Consider the following 18,703-nt stretch of genomic DNA (forward strand, 5'->3'; position numbering starts at 1 on the left):
GTAAAGAAATCATGCAGGTGGAAGGTTAGGACCTTAATTATAAGATGGAAACAGTGAATTTGATTTTAGCTAGTCTATTTTTTTGAATTTGGGATAAACATTTTCAAAGGCTATAAAGCTACAGAGTTAAGTCATTGTGAACTTGGCAGCATTTTTTTTTTTTTTAGAGTCTCTATAGCTGGATAAATAATCTGGGGATCTTTCATGGGCTGTGAAAATGAGACATGAAGCAAAGTATCAGAACAGTGTTTGCATGAAGCTATAAGCAAACAGATGAAATGATAAAAAAGATAAACAAACCCGGAAAGGGCAGAGAATAAAGACAAGAAAAATGAGTTTTTACGATAATTTAACATAAATATAGAAGATGTATAGGGAGTTCACAACAGAAGAAACTTTTATGGCCAGCAGCACAAAGAATGCTACTTTTTCGAACATTCCTATTTGAAAGAATGTATAATCTCAAAGACATACATCTTCTAAGAAAGTTTTAAGGTCGTTGAGACTCTCTGTTGAAGTTTTGAGAAAATACTTAAATGGTATGATTATGGAATTAAATTAATGTAACTTTTTCAAATATGGCAGCATGTTGAAACTTTCATGTAGAAACATCTATAGATGTATGCAGAGATACATTTATGAGATCTCTATTGTAGCATTATTTGTAGTAGTGAACATTTGGAAGTGACCCAGTGCAATACAGAATAAAGACGTGAATACCAAAAGATACATGAATACATGAAAAACAAAACATTTCAGAAGTAGTTATGAATAAAATTGAGAATGTTTCTCACTCTCACTACGCCCCTATTCCAGGAGGCAATCACTGTTACTTTTGATATGTATTCTTCCATACTTTTTTCACTCTGCATGTGTGTGTAAATTTTTAATAAAAATGAGATTTTATAAACTTGCTTTCTCGATAATAGCATAGATAACTTTTAAAAAATATCTATACTTATAAACAGCTCCATGTCACACATTTGTTGTAGACTTTATAAAATGGCATAAAATTCAGGGATAATCTGTTAAATATTCATGTAATTCTGCTGCTTTACTTTTAAGTGAAAAAATTAGTCAAAAATAATGAGTTACGTTACAATACCCTGCTGCCCCACCACACATTTTATGCATGCTATAAATTTACTAACAGTAAAATTCACACACAACACTAATCGTTTCATCCTCTTTTGTTTATATTTAGCTTCTTTGTTGATTCCGTGGTAATTACTGAGTCTGATGTACAGAAAGCAACATACCCAGCAAGTTGTCCAGAACAGAACATTGATGGCGCTACAGAGGTATTTTTAAACTGTTATGTACACTAGTTGTATTTTTGTTACTATCATTTTTATGTCTGTGATTTAATAATTATTCAATAAATAGTTGCTGAGAACTATTTTATAGTAAAAATGAGAATAAAGATCCAGAAGAAATGGGTTTCCATTGGGTCCTCCAGGGGATCTTCCCAACCCAGGGATTGAACCCGAGTCTCCTGCATTGGCAGACGGGTTTTTTACCATTAGTGCCACTTTGGAAGCCTGATGTACTTTCATAGCATAGGAAACACACAAAAAAGTTAAAATTAAGAGGTTTTATTTCCCCCTAAATATATTCTAGTTTAAAATTTGTCTTGTTTTATATAACATGGGCTGTATAGCGAGTTAATTTCAGTGCCCTGAACTTTACAACAAATTAGTTTCAAAAAAGAGAAACAGCTTTTCTTCCTACCATGAGAAGTTGAACTAGACTATCTCTAGAGTATTCTTTAGGAATTCCCAAAATTCAATACGCTAGGGCTAGGACATTGGATAAGGCTTTTTTTAGCATAGGCCATACAGTATAGAAAAGTCCTTCATCTTTTCCAGTATATCTCATCTAGCCAAACCACCTTTTGCCTCTCCTCAACACTGCGTATATTCCCGTGTGGCCACTTTTCCCAAACAGAACTGTAAAACCCTGGGCTTCATTCAGTAAATTTTTAGTTCTTTAGTAGTATCTTTTCTTCCCCCACTCTAGAACTGTACATTAGTAATTGTAAGCATGCTTCTCAGTTTGCATTATAAACTTCACAATAGTAAGTACAATTAATTTAGTAGAATTATTCACTAGAACTGTTGCTTTTAATTGAGCAGCAATTTATTTACTTGTTAAAGCTTTTAAGAAACTTTCTAAAGAATAGAAATCTTTTGAGAAAAGTTTAAAAATAAGTGTTGTATAATTAGTATAAATAAATATGTCATATTTGCTTTTTAATTTAGTATTCTGGTGAATTTGGAGTGAAAAAGGAAACAAATATGGTTAAGTTGCTGGAAAAACAGTACCAAGAACGATTAGAAGAAGAAGTAGCTAAGGTAAGTTTATAGTTTATTTGAAAGATAATATTGTTGTCTGTATTCTCTTTGAGCCTTCAAAAAAACAGACTTTATTGATGATAAAGCACTGGTTTTTGTTGTAAATTTTACACATAGCTCCTTTAAGTTGTCAGATACTGTAACTATCCACAGTTGCCTTAGAATAGAATGTTCTGTGAATTTTTCTGTGAGAAAAGCATTCTTCTCTTGATGTAGAATAGCAGTTAGAAACTTGTTGGAATTATAAATTTATTACCTTGTGAGTAGCACCATAGGAAGGAGTTTGGCCTTCCTTAAAGGTGGAAGGTGTGATAGGAAATGAGAAAGGAAATGCTGGTCTTTTATATTAAAATGTTAGTTTTGCCTACCTCCTCCCAGGGAAACAGTATGTGTATGCATGCTCAGTCATTCAGTGGTGTCCTGCTCTTTGCGACCCATGGACTGTAGCCTGCTAGTCTCGTCTGTCCGTGGAATTTTCTAGGCAGGAACACTGAAGTGGGTTGCCATTTCCTCCTCCAGGAGGTCTCCCGACCCAAGGATCAAACTCACATCTCTGTGTCTCCTCTATTACCAGGCGTGTTCTTTACCAGTGAGCCATCTGGAACATCTGTTTCCTGAAATATAGGGATTATTTAGGGGTTGATGGAAGCCTGTACCCAACTTCATTCCTTCATCCTTCTCCTGAGGGAAAAAGTCTGTTATAGTCCACAGGAAAGAGAGCCTTGGGCTTTGTGGGAATTTTGGTGGAGAGAATTTTCACCTGCAGGCAGAATGTATAACTGAAGATAATCCCTCTCCTGCTTACCACAAAGTAATGGATTCTGGAAAAGCTTGGCTCAGAAACGCGTCTGGACCCCAGAAGGGAGATCAGATGTGGTCTCCTGTAAGTGTGGGGTTCTTCCGCTGAGAGCCCAAGAGGTAGACTGTGGCATTCCTGAGCTTGACCTAGGGGATGCGTGGAGTCCAGGGGGCCATGAGGCTTCCTCCAGGTGCCTCTTTAGGGGGCTTGCAGCCTGCTTGCTTCTGCACCACTGACCTGCTAAGTCACTTCAGTCGTGTCCAACTCTGTGCGACCCCATAGACGGCAGCCCACCAGGCTTCCCCATCCCTGGGATCCAGGCAAGAACACTGCAGTGGGTTGCCATTTCCTTCTCCAGTGCATGAAAGTGAAAAGTGAAAGTGAAGTCGCTCAGTCATGCCCCACTCTTAGTGACCCCATGGACTGCAGCCTACCAGGCTCCTCCATCCGTGGGATTTTCCAGGCAAGAATACTGGAGTGGGGTGCCATTGCCTTCTCCGGCACCGCTGACCTAGCAGGTAGAAACTGTGTCACCTTTCCCTGCTTAGGGAACTGCTGAACTTAGGGTACTGGATCCGAGTCCAAAGTAACCAACAAATAAAACACAGAAGTGACTGTGATGTTTATGACTATAGATGCTCTTAGCTGCTGTGCCCAGAACTATTCTTGTAAACTCCTGAATACCACGTGTACTACCTACTATACCATTTGATTCCATTTCTTTGTCCCTGAATTCTCTTTTAAAATGCATATTCCCGTTGGGTTCTTATTTTGAAATAGCTGGATTCTGGGTTTGTCTTGCTTGTTTTTTATAGTATTTAAACTGTTCTAGTGTAACAGTCCTACTGGAGTATATGCATTTTAGTGGAGGAGGAGGGATAGATTTTACAGGAAATGCATAAAGAACTAGATTAAACATAAATTAGATGAGGCGGTCACTCAAGGAAATATGTGGGCCATAAGGACTTACTCACTTCCATATTTGAATTGAATAATTTTGTTCAAAGTGAACAGTGAGGCACCAGGATGCCTCTGGCAGTCCAGTGGTTAAGTCTTCCAGTGCAGGGGGTTCAGGTTCAATCCCTGGTCAACGAGCTTGTATCTCACATGCCTTGTAGTAAAAAAAAAAAAAAAGAAAGAAAGAAAACAGAAACAACAGTCTAACAAATTCAATAAAGACTTTTAAAATGGTAAAAAAAAAAAACTTAAAAAAAAAAAAAAGTGAAGCACCGTCACTTTTATACAGTTCTCACCATCACTTTTATACAGTTCTCACTATCACTTTTATACAGTTCTCACTATCGAGTTCTTTTAGAGAGTTGCAGGGTTTTCTCTTTTACTTACCTCTTACATAAATTTCTCAAGTGAAATGTTTGTAGCAGGACATCCTAGTATAGCAATTAAGAATATGAGGTTTGGGATAGGATTAGATTTGCAGTCTTAGGAAAGTTACTTAACTAGTCAGTCTCAGTTCCCTCTATGTTAAAAGAGGAAAATAATAGAAGTAATAGTAATTCTTGTGAAGGTTCAATGAGCTAATACATACAAGGCACCTATTTTGTATTATATTGTTCAGTTGCTAAGTAGTGCCTGACTCTGCCACCACATGGACTGCAGCACACCAGGCTTCCCTGTCCTTCACCATCTCCTGGAGCTTGCTCAAACTCATGTCCATTGAGTCCATGATGCCATCCAACCATCTCATCCTTTGTTGTCCCCTTGCATCAGGGTCTTTTCCAATGAGTCAGCTCTTTGCATAATGTGGCCAAGGTATTGGAGCTTCAGCCTCAGCATCAGTCCTTCCAATGATTATTCAGGATTGATTTCCTTTAGGGTTGACTGGTTTGATATCCTTGCAGTCCAACAGACTCTGAAGAGTCTTCTCCAACTCCAACAGTTCAAAAACATCAATTCTTTGGTGCTCAGCCTTCTTTATGGTCCAACTTTCACATCCATACATGACTACTGGAAAAACCATAGCTTCAACTATATGGACCTTTGTCAGCAAGTAATGTCTCTGCTTTTTAATATGCTGTCTTGGTTTGTCATAGTTTTTCTTCCAAGGAGCAGGCGTCTTTTAATTTCATGGCTGCAGTCACCATCTGCAGTGATTTTGGAGCCCAAGAAAAGAAAGTCTGTCACTTTTTCCATTGTTTTCCCATCTATTTGCCATGAAGTGATGGGACTGGATGCCATAAGAAACCTAGAAGATAATAAAGACTCATAAGTTACATCTTTTAAAGTAGTCTTACTGCTGTGATAATGGTGATGATATAAATGTTTTGTGAAGCATCATTCATCAAGCTTATAGCAGATCACTAGAGTACAGGTCAATGAAGACCGTTCCAGAGGCAGCCAAGGTATTAAATTGGCCACAAAGTTTATTCAGTTTTTCCATAATATCTTACAGAAAAACCCAAATGAACTCTTTGGCCAACCCAATACTGTGATCCAAGAGACAACACATGATGGCCCAGCTTGATCCTAGAATAGTTTATGAAAAATGAAAGTTGCTCAGTGGTGTCCTATACTTGGGACCCAATGAACTGTAGCCTGCCAGGCCCCTCTGTCCGTGGAATTCTCCAGGCAAGAATACTGGAGTGGGTAACCATTCTCTCCTCCAGGGGATCTTCCTGACCCAGGGAGCAAACCCACGTCTTCTGCACTGCAGGCAGACTCTGTACTGTGTGAGCCGCCAGGGAAGACAGAATAGGACAGATTGTTTATATGAGTCACCAGAACAGATGGGCTTATGCTGACCCTATAAGAAGTTAGAAGAATACTGAGGAACGTTGTTGTAAAAGCACAGAGTGTATAGAAGAAACCAGTAGAGGTAGTGATTGCTGACATAGATAACATTGGATTCAACCTGTGATCTGGGTATGTACTACTGAAAAAATAGACATTCGTTAACGTTTCATTTCACTGCCAAGGAGTATTCTGAGTGCAGCATACAGCAGAAGAAAAATAGATGAAGTCATTGCTCCTGTAGACCTGCTGATGTTGTGTAGTCACTAAGTCATGTCCAGCTCCTTTGTGTCGCTGTGGACTAGCCCACTAGACTTCTCTGTCCGTGGGCTTCCCCAGGTACGAATGCTGGAGTGGGTCGCCATTTCCTTCTCTGGGGGACCTTCCCAACACAGGGGTTGGGCCCATGAGTCCTGTACTGGCAGGCAGATTCTCTACTAATGAGCCACCTGTGAAGCCCTGGTCTTTTATCTAGCTGGTGCAAATAGACAATGTACAAGAGTAACAGATACTATGAAGAGAAGAACGAACCAAGATAATAAGACTAGAAGATTCCATGGGGAGTGAGGTGCTTTTATTTTATATAGGGTAATCACAGAAGACTTCACTTTTGAACTGTCATGAGGGGAGAGTCCAGATGACAGTGGGAGAGTAAATCATAAAGATAATAGATTGAGCACCTTTTAAGAAAGTAGGATGCAAAAGAGAAAGTCAGCAGTTTTCCAGTGGATGTCTCCAAGAGGTGTCCACGGAGAATTGGCAAGAGTTTGGAAACCACCTACCCAACTGCCAGCATTGCCAAGTTGGAGGATGGTTTGATTCAGTCCTGCAACCTTTGTATTCATGGGTTCCATTTGGAGCAATATTGTGAAACCCTGGTACAGATTTATTTCCTCAGCAGATGTAACTGGATACAGGAAGAGGAAATACAGGGAAAGAGGGGCAAGGACTTCCCCTTCAAGTGAAGATAGTACTGCAGGTAATTTGATCCAAGCAACTGGAAGAATGGAGCTACTTAGGTGTTAGATGTAGGATGAAAACAAACACAAAGGAGTAGTTATTGAAGAGGAGTGGGTAACTTAACATTCAAATTTTTATCCATCAAATGAAAAACACTCATTAAATATGTAAATATAAGGGAAATATGTAAATATAAGGGATGATAAAATGATTGGATGTATAAATCTAGAGTTCAGGAAGTAAGATAAAACTCGACATGGAAATACGGTAGTATCTAGAGTTGTGTTTTTCAAACTGTGATGTTATAACTTCTTTTTAAGGCATGAAATTAAATTTGGTTTGGTACAGGATTTTGATATTAATGGAAACATTCAATTACATAATAACAGACACACAAGAACTTGTGTGTTCTTCGGGTCACAGTATGAAATGTTTTATTTTTGTTGTTGTATGTGTATGTTTACCATTGTTTCAGTAAGAAATATTGAAAAATATTAATATAGTGAGTGTAAACGGAGAAGGGGTCTGGAAACAGTCCAGAGGAGGCCATTGTTTGAGAGCAGAGAAGTGAGGAGGAACAAAGGAAATGAAGAAGTGGTACATTACATGTGGAAATGACAAAAGATTGCATCAGAGAAGCCAGTGATGAAAGTTTATTGTTGAGAATGTATTAAACTTTGTCAGGTGTTTCTGATAAAGTCTTGAAAGGTTGGAACTGCAAATTAACCGTTGGATTTTACAGTGTGCAGTCATCGGTGACTTTCACAAGAACACATTTGATGGAATGGTAGAGACAAACTGATTTGATTTGAGAGAGAGTGAAGGAGAAGAATGAAGAAATGAATGATTCTGAGTTGTTTTTAAAGAGAGAGAAGTACAGTACTAACTAAAGAGTGATGTAGGGAATTGAGTGGTAGATTGTTGTTGCTGTTTTGTTTTTGTTTAAGATGAAAGATACCACATTGTGTTTCTATGCTGATAGAAGCGATTGAGGAGAGAAGGGGAAAAGGAATAGCTGATTTAAAGAGAGAGGGAAATAGTTGCTGGAGCGGTGTCCTTGAGTAGATGAGAAGAGTTGCAGATCCCCTGAAAAGCTGCCGTTAGATCGAAGCATGGTAGTTTAATTCATTGAAACAGGAAGGAAGGGAAGAATATTTGACTCATGATTCAGGTATGTTTTCAGATGAAGTATTTGGAGACTGTGAAAGTTCTTTTCTGATTACTTCAATTTTTCTCAGTAAAAAGCGAACTCAGCACCTGAGAATGAGAAAGGAAGAGATGATGTTGGAGCTTTAAGGAGAAAGCACAGGGCTAAGAGAAGGAATAAGAAATGGAAAAGACAAGGGAAATTGGGTGGAATCGCCCAGTATTACCAAGGGCTCATTTCAAGGATAGTGGTTATGATGTTAAAGTAAGACCAGTCAGCTTGTTTTTTCATTTTTCTCCTCAGTTAAGTTCAGCTGCACAGACACAGACTCAGTTCAGTTCAGTTGCTCAGTCATGTCCGACTCTTGGCGACCCCATGAATCACAGCACGCCAGGCCTCCCCGTCCATCACCATCTCCCGAAGTTCACTCAGACTCACGTCCATCGAGTCAGTGATGCCATCCAGCCATCTCATCCTCTGTCGTCCCCTTCTTCTCCTGCCTGCAATCCCTCCCAGCATCAGAGTCTTTCCCAATGAGTCAACTCTTCGCACGAGGTGGCCAAAGTACTGGAGTTTCAGCTTTAGCATCATTCCTTCCAAAGAAATCCCAGGGCTGATCTCCTTCAGAATGGACTGGTTGGATCTCCTTGCAGTCCAAGGGACTCTTCAAGAGTCTTCTCCAACACCACACTTCAAAAGCATCAATTCTTTGATGCTCAGCCTTCTTCACAGTCCAACTCTCACATCCATACATGACCACAGGAAAAACCATAGCCTTGACTAGACGGACCTTAGTGAGCAAAGTAACGTCTCTGCTTTTGAATATGCTGTCTAGGTTGGTCATAACTTTTCTTCCAAGGAGTTAGCGTCTTTTAATTTTATGGCTGCAGTCATCATCTGCAGTGATTTTGGAGCCCCCCAAAATAAAGTCTGACACTGTTTCCACCGTTTCCCCGTCTATTTCCCATGAAGTGATGGGACCGGATGCCATGATCTTCATTTTCTGAATGTTGAGCTTTAAGCCAACTTTTTCACTCCACTTTCACTTTCATCAAGAGGCTTTTTAGTTCCTCTTCACTTTCTGCCATAAGGGTGGTGTCATCTGCATATCTGAGGTTATTGATATTTCTCCCAGCAATCTTTACTAGGCAGAGTTAATTGTAAACACAGATGGAATTTGGTTAGATGGTATGGTGGTGAATAGAAAGGAGAGAATTACAAGATAGTCTAGGCTTGGTTTTTCTGTTTGGTTGGTTGGTTGGTTGGTTTTTTAGTTTCCAAAACACACGGTTCTTTTAATTATTTGTTATCCATTTCTGTTCTAAATATGTATACAAAAGAAAGTGATCTTTATAATGACCAATTTTTTTAAAATTTCATTTGTGACTTAACATCTGGTCAGATTTTTGTTTGAGCACCGAAGAACTGATGCTTTTGAAAACGCGTGTTGGAGGAGACTCTTGAGAGTCCCTTGTACTGCATGGAAATCAAACCAGTCAATCCTAAAGGAATCAGTCCTGAAGATTCACTGGACTGACGCTGAAGCTGAAGCTCCAATACTTTGGCCACCTGATGCAAGGAGCCAACTCATTCTAAAAGACCCTGATGCTGAGAAAGAAGGCAAAAGGAGAAGGGGGTGGCAGAGGATGAGATGGTTAGATAGCATCACCAACTGAGTGAACATGAGTTTGAGCAAACGCCAAGAGATAGTGGAGGATAGAGGAGCCTGGCGTTCTGTAGTCCATGGAGTTGCAAAGAGTCAGACGTGACTTTAGTGCCTGAACAACAATAGTTGGTCCTCAAAGGCTTAGACTTCTCAGAGCCAAGGCTGCTGAACACAATTTCTAGGTACCTATGGTGGGTGGAACTAAAATAAGTAGGAATTAAGGATCATAGTTGAAGTGGAAAGTGAAATAGATTAGATTGAATTGTATCATGTTTACCAGTGATGCCCAAAGCTCAGCTTCTTTGCATACCAGTAATACATCAAACCTCAGAGACAGGGTTTCAGGTGAAAGAGAAAAGGTAGCTTTCTTGGGTTGCCAGGCAATAGGAGACAGAGCAGGCTCCTGCCCTCAAAAGCTGTGTGTCCCAATCTAGGAGGTTTTGATGCGGGGTTTTACAGCAGTGGGGCGTCCCAGGTGGCGCAGTGGCAAAGAATCCACCTGCCAGTGCAGGAGACACTGTTTATAGCAGTGGTTTCAGGGATGGAGTTTCTGACAAGATGAGGGTGTGATCTGGGCTTGCACTCCCTTCATCTCTCCTCAGGTGGTTGGTCTCCTTATCTTGAAGCTTCTCTGGTCCCATTAACCAGCCTGAGCTTGTTTCTTGGCTGCTCCTTCCTTGACTAACGACTGTTCGAATCTGCCCTTTGGAACTCAGGGAAGGTCATGGAGTCTGGAGTTTTGCCTACAGGAAATGGGGACCAAAAAAGGCTTCCATGCCTGGAGGCCCCACAGGGTCTCGCTCAGTTTCACTAATCACAAAAACCTAGTGCTGTGCTTTTGGGAATTTACTGCAAGCAAATTGGAAAGAATATGTGTATGATGTGGTTACAAAGATTTCATCACAGTGGTGTTTAAAATAGCCTTAAGGATGAATTAGTCTGAATGTCCAACATAGATAGTTAAGTACATTTATAGTACATCTGTATAATATGAAACTTTAAACCCATTTAAAATTATATAGAAATGTATTTCTTCACTTGAAAAGATATTTACTATAGTTATGAAAACAGGTTAGTATTAGAATATGACTAAGAAAAATGTTTATCTATATCTATTTATATCCATATCTAAATGTAAAGAAGAAGAAGATTTGGAAATGTATGTACTAAAGTGTTAATAGTGATTTTTCTTGGAGGAGAGAAATATAAGGGCTTTTATTTCCTTTTTAATTTCTGTACCAAACATTTACTGCTGTTATAGTAAGACAGAATTTTTTATAATTATTAATTTTAAAAAGGCAGGCAGTAAAACACTTTGATATTAGATTCATTATAAAGCAGAATCTTTATCTTATCACTTTATGCTAAGATTTCTTTTAGTTTAAAAGCACGAGGCCATCTTTTTTACTAATTTATGTAGTTTTTAAGAGGAAACTTGCTTTTGTAATTCTGCTAGTATTTACAGATCTAATCCTTTCTTGAACTGAATCCTTTTTGATTACCTTATTTCTTCAGGTCATTGTGTCAATGAGTATAGCATTTGCTCAGCAAACTGAACTGTCTAGAATATCTGGGGAAAAAGAAGATACTCCATCATCAGAAGCATCTACTCTCTGTCAGCAAGAGCATTACTTAAATGAAATGAAATTATCACAAGGTCAGGCTGGTTTTCAGACTTTTGAGGCAACAGACAGGAAATTTAAAGAAGAATGTAAACCACTTAGTAAGGAGTTAGGAGAAGATGGAAAGGAAGTTCTATTATCAAGCAAGGATCATCTCGACGATATACTAGAATCAAAGGACTGTGAACTGACTATTTCAGAAGAAATGTCCTCCAAAGATAGAACATTTATGGTCAGAGAATCTGTAAGTACGCTTCATTGAGTATAAAAATTTATTTTAAAAATTGTGATTTTTCTCACTATAGAAATATTAACAGTAATGTTGCTTAATGGAGAAGATAAGTATTTGATTCAGTCTTGACCTGTGACTTTTAAAGTGCAAGTGAAGTTGCTCAGTGGTGTCCAACTCTTTGCAACCCCATGGCCTGTAGCCTGCCAGCTGCCACTGTCCATGGGATTTTCCAGGCAAGAGTACTGGAATGGGTTGCCATTTCCTTCTCCAGACCTTCCTGACCCAGGGATTGAACCCGGGTCTCCCACATCGTAGGCAGACGCTTTACCATCTGAGCCACCAGGGAAAAGTGACTTTTAAAGTGTATGAATAAATGGCTTAATATTATTATTAGATAAAACTGGTCAGATTCATAATATTTCTGTTTGTCTTATATACATTGTGCATGGTAAAACCTCTCTGTAAGTTGTACCCACATTAATTTTCAGTCAGTTCAAATTATTATACTATAATTTGGCAATATGTATGATAAAATATTTGCTTAATAGGATAATATCAGAAGGAACGAGCTGCCCACTTAAGATAATTTAAAGCAGTCTCCTATATATATATACTAATAGCCTTTAGTTTTTCATCAATGGAGGATCTGTACCTCAACTGTTTGTGCCTTTAACGGAACATAGTAAATTCTACTTCTTTTAAAATTATCTTAATTCAAATTTTTTGTTAATATTCATGACAGTTTATGTCTTTTTAGAAACATATTCAAATAAAATGTCAACTCTTTTTGAAGTGCAAAATCTCTTTAACTTGCCAGCAACTGTTCAAGGCAGAATGATTTGGTTAAGTGTAGCTTTTCAGGACTTGTTGAAATCCAGTAAGGTGTTGACTTCTTACAACTTTGAGAAAGTGGAATACAAGGCTTTTATTTCCAGATAAACATTACTGAAGATTGTTTCTTATCAAGCAGTTGTCTACAGTACTCTGATGACCACTGTGTAATATAAAGAGATAAAATTTCTCATTTTGTAAATTAAAATTTAAAATAGAATTCCATTTATATTATTTCCTCATAAAATGTCAAGAGGAAGAATAGTTATTCATTATGCATAGAAGGAATCTTGAGTGTCTTTCCTTATTCTCCTCCTCCCTTTGATTTAGACTACATCTAAAATAACTGATAGTTATTTTCCTTTTGGAGAACAACATGTATAATAATAATTACCTTCACATAGATTTGAAATTATAAGGACAAATTTTTGTAATTATTTATGTTTTAGTTTAATAATGTGAAGTTTAAAATGACATGCTTTGTGGGGTTAGTATTAGAATTATTTTCATATATATTTAAAAAAATCAGTGCTGACAGATTTCCACAAAATGTTTTACGGTTGAATTTTTTAACTATTACAGCTCCATGATGAGATTTTGGTATCAAGCATGGATGCTTCTAGACAACTGATGTTAAATGAAGAGCAGTTGGAAGATATGAGGCAGGAGCTTGTACGACAGTACCAGGAACATCAACAGGCAACAGAGCTTTTAAGGCAGGCGCACATGCGGCAGATGGAGAGACAGCGGGAAGACCAGGAGCAGCTGCAAGAAGAGATTAGGAGGCTGAATAAACAGTTAGCTCAGGTATGGGACCAAGAGTTCCTTCCCTCCCCAATTAAAAAGCAGTGTTCTTTAGAGAGCTTTTTTTTTTTTTAAGTCAGAATTGTTGCTGAGATCTGAATAAATACGAATATTTAACATCAGGAACAGACTCCACCAGTATAGGAAACTAAGATCTTGTTAAGGGTGCCTAACCCAACCTTGGAGAGCACTGTCTCTCTACCATTTGACTTATCTGCCTTTCTAGGCACTGAAAAAGTGGTTCTGAGGGTTTTGTTTTTAGCCATTCCATTGAGTATATACGTGGCAAAAGTACTTTGGCAATTGGGGAAATTCTTTGTGCTGAGATACACTTGATACTCAGTTTTCCCATTTATATTTATAGATTTGTGAGTCTACCAATTGGCTTCTCCATGGTTTACCTTTATCTATCTTTAATCTGCCTTTTTAATTGTGAATGGAAATCTGAAGTAGTATGTTTCTGGAACTTAATCCATGGAAACATCTCTTCTTGATTTGAGAAATGCAAATTTGCATAATATTCTTAACCACTTTCTTGACTAAATTTACACAGTCCTTGGTATTTGGGAACTGAAATCTTATCAATTGCTGTATGTAATATACTCACAAAATCATTGTAGAAAAGCAAGTATTTATGTAAAAGTTCCTATAAAAACAAATTTATTCAATTTATTTTGAAAAGTTAAGCTAAAATAAAAGACAACAGAGAACTCTTGAAATATAGTTTCAGATATAGAATAATAGGAAAATTGGGAGTTGAACATAAGACATTTGGAAAAATTAATTTTGCTTTTCTTCATTGCATTTTGTGACTTGAAACTTCTGAATTTTCAATGCAAAGTGGCATATTAAAATATTATTAATTAAGCTGTAAAAATTCATGAATATTTAGGCCTAATTAGCTTTTTTTTTAAGTTTCAAATTTTGCATTGAACTTGATATATGCTTTTAACCCGCTAATCATGGAATATGAATCAGGGTAGAACCAAGGCCTGTTGGTTCTAGCGGGTTAAAAGAAAATCTGCTTAATATTCCTGCCTTTCCCTCTGTCGCAAACAATATTCTCTCATGACCTTTTTTCTTATTTAGAGATCCTCAATAGATAATGAAAACCTGGTTTCAGAGAGAGAGAGGGTGCTTTTAGAGGAGCTGGAAGCACTAAAGCAGCTGTCTCTAGCTGGAAGAGAGAAGCTGTGTTGTGAGCTGCGCAACAGCAGTACGCAAACACAGGTAGTATGGACTTTGGCCCACCTAGGAGCAGTGGATCAACAATGCAGTAGGATCTGTGTGTCTTTGTTGTTGGTGTGAAATGTGTGTTTTTTTAGGTCTGAGCTTAACATATTTGTGATTGTTTACATTGAAGGTAGGTGGAGTCAAGATGCCTTACATTCCATTTAAGGTAATTCGAATCTGACAGTGATTTAGCAAAGACTGTTGTTTCACCAGGGAGCCCAGTAACCAAACAAGCTTTATGGTCATATTATAGCATGCCTTTTTTTGATAATGCTAATCTCCTGATAAAATATAGTTAAACATTATTTCAGATAGTATCTGTTTTGCACGCAGAGGTTTCTTTTTCACCTTATAACAATATAAGAATGACATGCTGTTTCCAAGATGACAGGTTTTCTTTCTATCTTGTCCTCCCTACCTTTACACACACTTAGAATGGAAACGAAAACCAAGGAGAAGTTGAAGAACAGATCTTTAAAGAAAAGGTATTGGACAAAAAACCTGAAGAGGTGCCTCCTGAAATTGTGTCCAATGAAAGGTATACAGAATGTGTATTTTTTTCAACGTAAAGTGAATTAAAATACTTGTTTTGGTGTTACAAACTTCATTGGTCTTTATTGTTATCTTGTACATCTATTTTATTTGTACATTGTGCTCTATAATGTAAAGAATGATCATTTTCCTAACATTAATAGACAAATTTTTTAAACTCTCTCGTATATAATTGTATTGGCTATTGAGCATGCACTTAACTCAATAAATAATAAGGCTGAGGTTATTTGGTTATTGAATCTTTCTTGATTAATTTTATTCTGCTCACATGCCATTTTTTATCCTAAAAAACAAAATTGTACATGTCAGTTTATTCCTTCACTGTTCAGACATGCATCCAGTATAAGCCACCCCCTGGTTTATGACAAAAAAAATTAAATGATTAAATATGATAGTATACATTTGTTGCATTTACCATATAACAGATGAGACTTTTTAATCTATATCCCACCTTTATGGAGGAATAAATTCATAATCCAATGTTAACAAAACTTTCCCTTACTTTGATTTTGTAGAGATTCATATAAAAATGAAAATAGTTACCCCACATTAATATTAAGGATTTTAGGCACAATATTTTAAAATCTGTTTTGTTCAAATGAAAAGCATTTCTTTAATTTTAAATTAAAGTCAATGCCTGCTAACTTAATGTCCTCCTTTTCCAATTTCTGTTACTGCCAACCCTCCGTGTCCTCACAACCTGCTTCCTCAGCTTACATGGAGGAATTTGGCCCCTAAGATTTTGGCTTCCCCATTGGATCATCAGTATGGAACACAGTCAGTATGGAACTCAAACAAGAAAGACAGTGTACGAAAACTAGAGCTACCATGGCAATATAAAATAAACACAATGTTTATTTTATATTATTTATCTCTAATTGGTATACTTTTAAAATTATACAGTGTTTATTTTTTAGGAATCTTTGTAGTGAGTATTGATAAATGAGTATTCCTATTTATTTCTTTTTACCATCCTTTTATTTTGAATTATTTCTCTTATGTAGGAATATTTTCAAATTATCCTAGTCCTGGGGTGTTTGAGGCTTAAACAAAACCTGATAAAAAGTTAAAGAAATAAACCCTTTACTTACTTCCTACTAACTAAATTATTTAAAGTTTTATTTTTAATACCCTTCCTTATGTAACCAGAGAACTTGATCTCAGTGTAAAAATAGAACTGTCTTTTTCACTTGACAAATGCTAAAGGAAAACTGCTCCAGTTATTACCTTGTCTTAAAATAGTCACGTCATGTGCCCGTGAAAACAGATACCCCTTAGCCTGTTTGTTGGTGATCTCCCACAGTGTGAAGCTGCGGAGAAAGTGTCTCCAGTCAGAGGACCTTTTCCCATGAAAGTATCTTATTTTGTCTACGTGTATTAAATATATAGTTTGCCACCATAGTACCTTTGTTGAATTAAGCTATTAGCACAAGAGAGTTTAGTTATTCAGAAGATTAATCAGATAACCTTCTGAATCACCATTTATGTCAGTAAATTTCTTGACACATGAAGATGTTTGTGCTAAAGACAAAAGAAAGCTTGTAAAAAACACTTTGTCCAGGATAATCCCATTTTTGTTTTGAGTATATGTATTTATGAGAGAGAAAGAGGAGGGAAAATGCCTAGAATGCTTAGGCATTAATATGTTAACCATGATATTCTCTGAGTACTAAGATATTTTCGTGGGTGGGTAGGAGCATTTTCTAATTTTTTTAAATAATAATGTATTGCTTGTTAAAAAAGAGAGAGGGAGCTATTAATTCCATTTGGTTGAAAATAGGTTCCTTCTGCTGACTGAAATGAGTGTGTTATGTGTAACTTGAGAAGTTTCTGTCTCTGGAGCAGATATAATAATCAGCAACCTGAGGTTTTTAACCCTCTGGTGTTGGCACATGGTGAGATTGTACTGTAGACCTTTATTAAAAACAGGTCTCTGCCTATTTCTGTAATTTAACCATATAGATCATCACCATTAAGTTCTAGAAACACAAACATTTTTCCTGGTGGAATTTTTAAATTTATTTTAGAATATGTTGTTCAACATGCAAAAAGATATTTTAAAGGTTAAAATATATAAGAGTAACTATGAATAGTATTACCAGCTCAATAACTTGCTTATGATTAGGTATCGTGCACACTTTTTGAAAGTTAACTTTTGCATCTCCCTAAAATTTTCTTCTAATTTAGAAGCTACTAGCTTAAAACTTTAGTTATTTGATTTCTTTCAGGTCAGTAAAATGCTGTGCATTTTCAAAAACTAGTTGACTGATGAAAAATTTTCAGAAGAAAACAAATTTTATCATTTAAATACAAAAAGCACTTCATTGCAGGTGCTACTGCATATTGTTTTTAACAGGATCATATGAAGTTTTACTTTTTAAGTCAGATGTTTTGTAGTGTATTTTTCTTTTGTAGACCTAAGTGTTTGCTTTAAAAAGATTAAACATTTTAATGAATGTTTGTTTACCTGTACAGGTATGCACTCCAGAAAGCTAATAACAGACTTCTGAAGATCCTCTTAGAAGTGGTAAAGACAACAGCAGCTGTTGAAGAAACAATTGGTCGCCACGTCCTGGGCATTTTAGATAGATCTAGTAAAGGCCAGGCTTCTGCCAGCCTGATTCGGAGGTCAGAAGCAGAGACACCAATAAAGTCTTGTGTCCATGAGGAACAGACAGGAGGTGAGTTTTATATGCTGTTGAAACTATCATAATTATTTTCAATAAATCTTGCTGAGTTCAAGCATATTACTAGTGCTGAAAATATAGAAGAAAGAATATTATTTTCCAATAAAAATCCTTCAAACACAAATACACTAGAGCTAATCTCAAAACACCATTATTATTTAGCATTTGCAGATGGGTGTCTTAGAGTTGTCGTTACACATACTCAGGGTTATTATTGTGCTACATAAGTCAAAGGCTATTTAATTTCACCGCCAATAAAAGAAAAATTTCATATCACCACTCAAGACTCTTACCAATATTTACATGGTATAAGCAATGTCCTGAAACCACCCTCTAAAGGGGAAAGTTCTTGTCATATGGGGAAAGATAGGGTCCGGACACTTGGACCAGACGATCAAGGCCCTCCTTCACTGCCATTCCATACCCAAGAACTTTTCCCTAGTTGGAGACCAGTCATCTAAAAATCAAAATGCCAGTTATGCAGTTTTTGAGAACATTCTGTTTTAAGTTTCGGGCTTCCCTGGTAGTTCAGAGGTTAAAGCGTCTGCCTGCAATGCGGGAGACCCGGGTTTGATCCCTGGGTTGGGAAGATCCCCTGGAGAAGGAAATGGCAACCCACTCCAGTATTCTTGCCTGAAGAATCCCATGGATGGAGGAGCCTGGTGGGCTACAGTCCACGGGGTTGCAAAGAGTCAGTCGGACACGACTGAGCGACTTCACTGTCTTAAGTTTAGTATGGAAAAATGAGAAGAAATTATCCCACTTAGAGAAACTTTGCTTAATTATAGGTTGGCTACTTAATGTTTCTAATGCAGAGAAAAGCTTGATTTGGAGTTTTAACTAAAATTGATTTTAAAAACTTAAGTTGAATTCAAAGATAATTTTAAAAACTACTTTTAGTGAAGTCAGAGGTGAAATGATACTGTAACTTTAAATTTTCTTTTCATTTGTTTCAAACTTCGTAGAAATTTTTTTTTATTTCACTGTTGGTTAAGCTCTCAATCAAAGGCTGTTTGTTTTCTGCATATGAATCTTGATGTATAGAGAAGAATTAGGTAAAATTTGTTG

At 37.1% G+C, this 18,703-nt stretch overlaps 1 protein-coding gene across 7 annotated transcripts in view; it reads left to right on the forward strand.

Annotated features, from left to right (window-relative positions):
- The window catches only part of AKAP9 (A-kinase anchoring protein 9), a 165,520-nt gene that overhangs the window by 77,705 nt on the left and 69,112 nt on the right, over positions 1-18,703 (forward strand). For 5 of the 7 annotated variants that reach the window (XM_040260254.1, XM_040260256.1, XM_040260257.1 and 2 more), the window contains 7 exons: positions 1,205-1,301; positions 2,262-2,354; positions 11,190-11,540; positions 12,942-13,166; positions 14,253-14,393; positions 14,831-14,934; positions 17,424-17,629. In XM_040260254.1, coding sequence (XP_040116188.1) covers positions 1,205-1,301; positions 2,262-2,354; positions 11,190-11,540; positions 12,942-13,166; positions 14,253-14,393; positions 14,831-14,934; positions 17,424-17,629 — 1,217 coding nt within the window. The remainder of the gene's footprint in view (positions 1-1,204; positions 1,302-2,261; positions 2,355-11,189; positions 11,541-12,941; positions 13,167-14,252; positions 14,394-14,830; positions 14,935-17,423; positions 17,630-18,703) is intronic. The other 2 variants (XM_040260260.1, XM_040260262.1) reach the window with 1 other exon arrangement.

The sequence above is a fragment of the Oryx dammah genome, unplaced genomic scaffold (assembly GCF_014754425.2).
Source record: "Oryx dammah isolate SB20612 unplaced genomic scaffold, SCBI_Odam_1.1 HiC_scaffold_18, whole genome shotgun sequence".
Lineage (NCBI taxonomy): Eukaryota > Metazoa > Chordata > Mammalia > Artiodactyla > Bovidae > Oryx > Oryx dammah.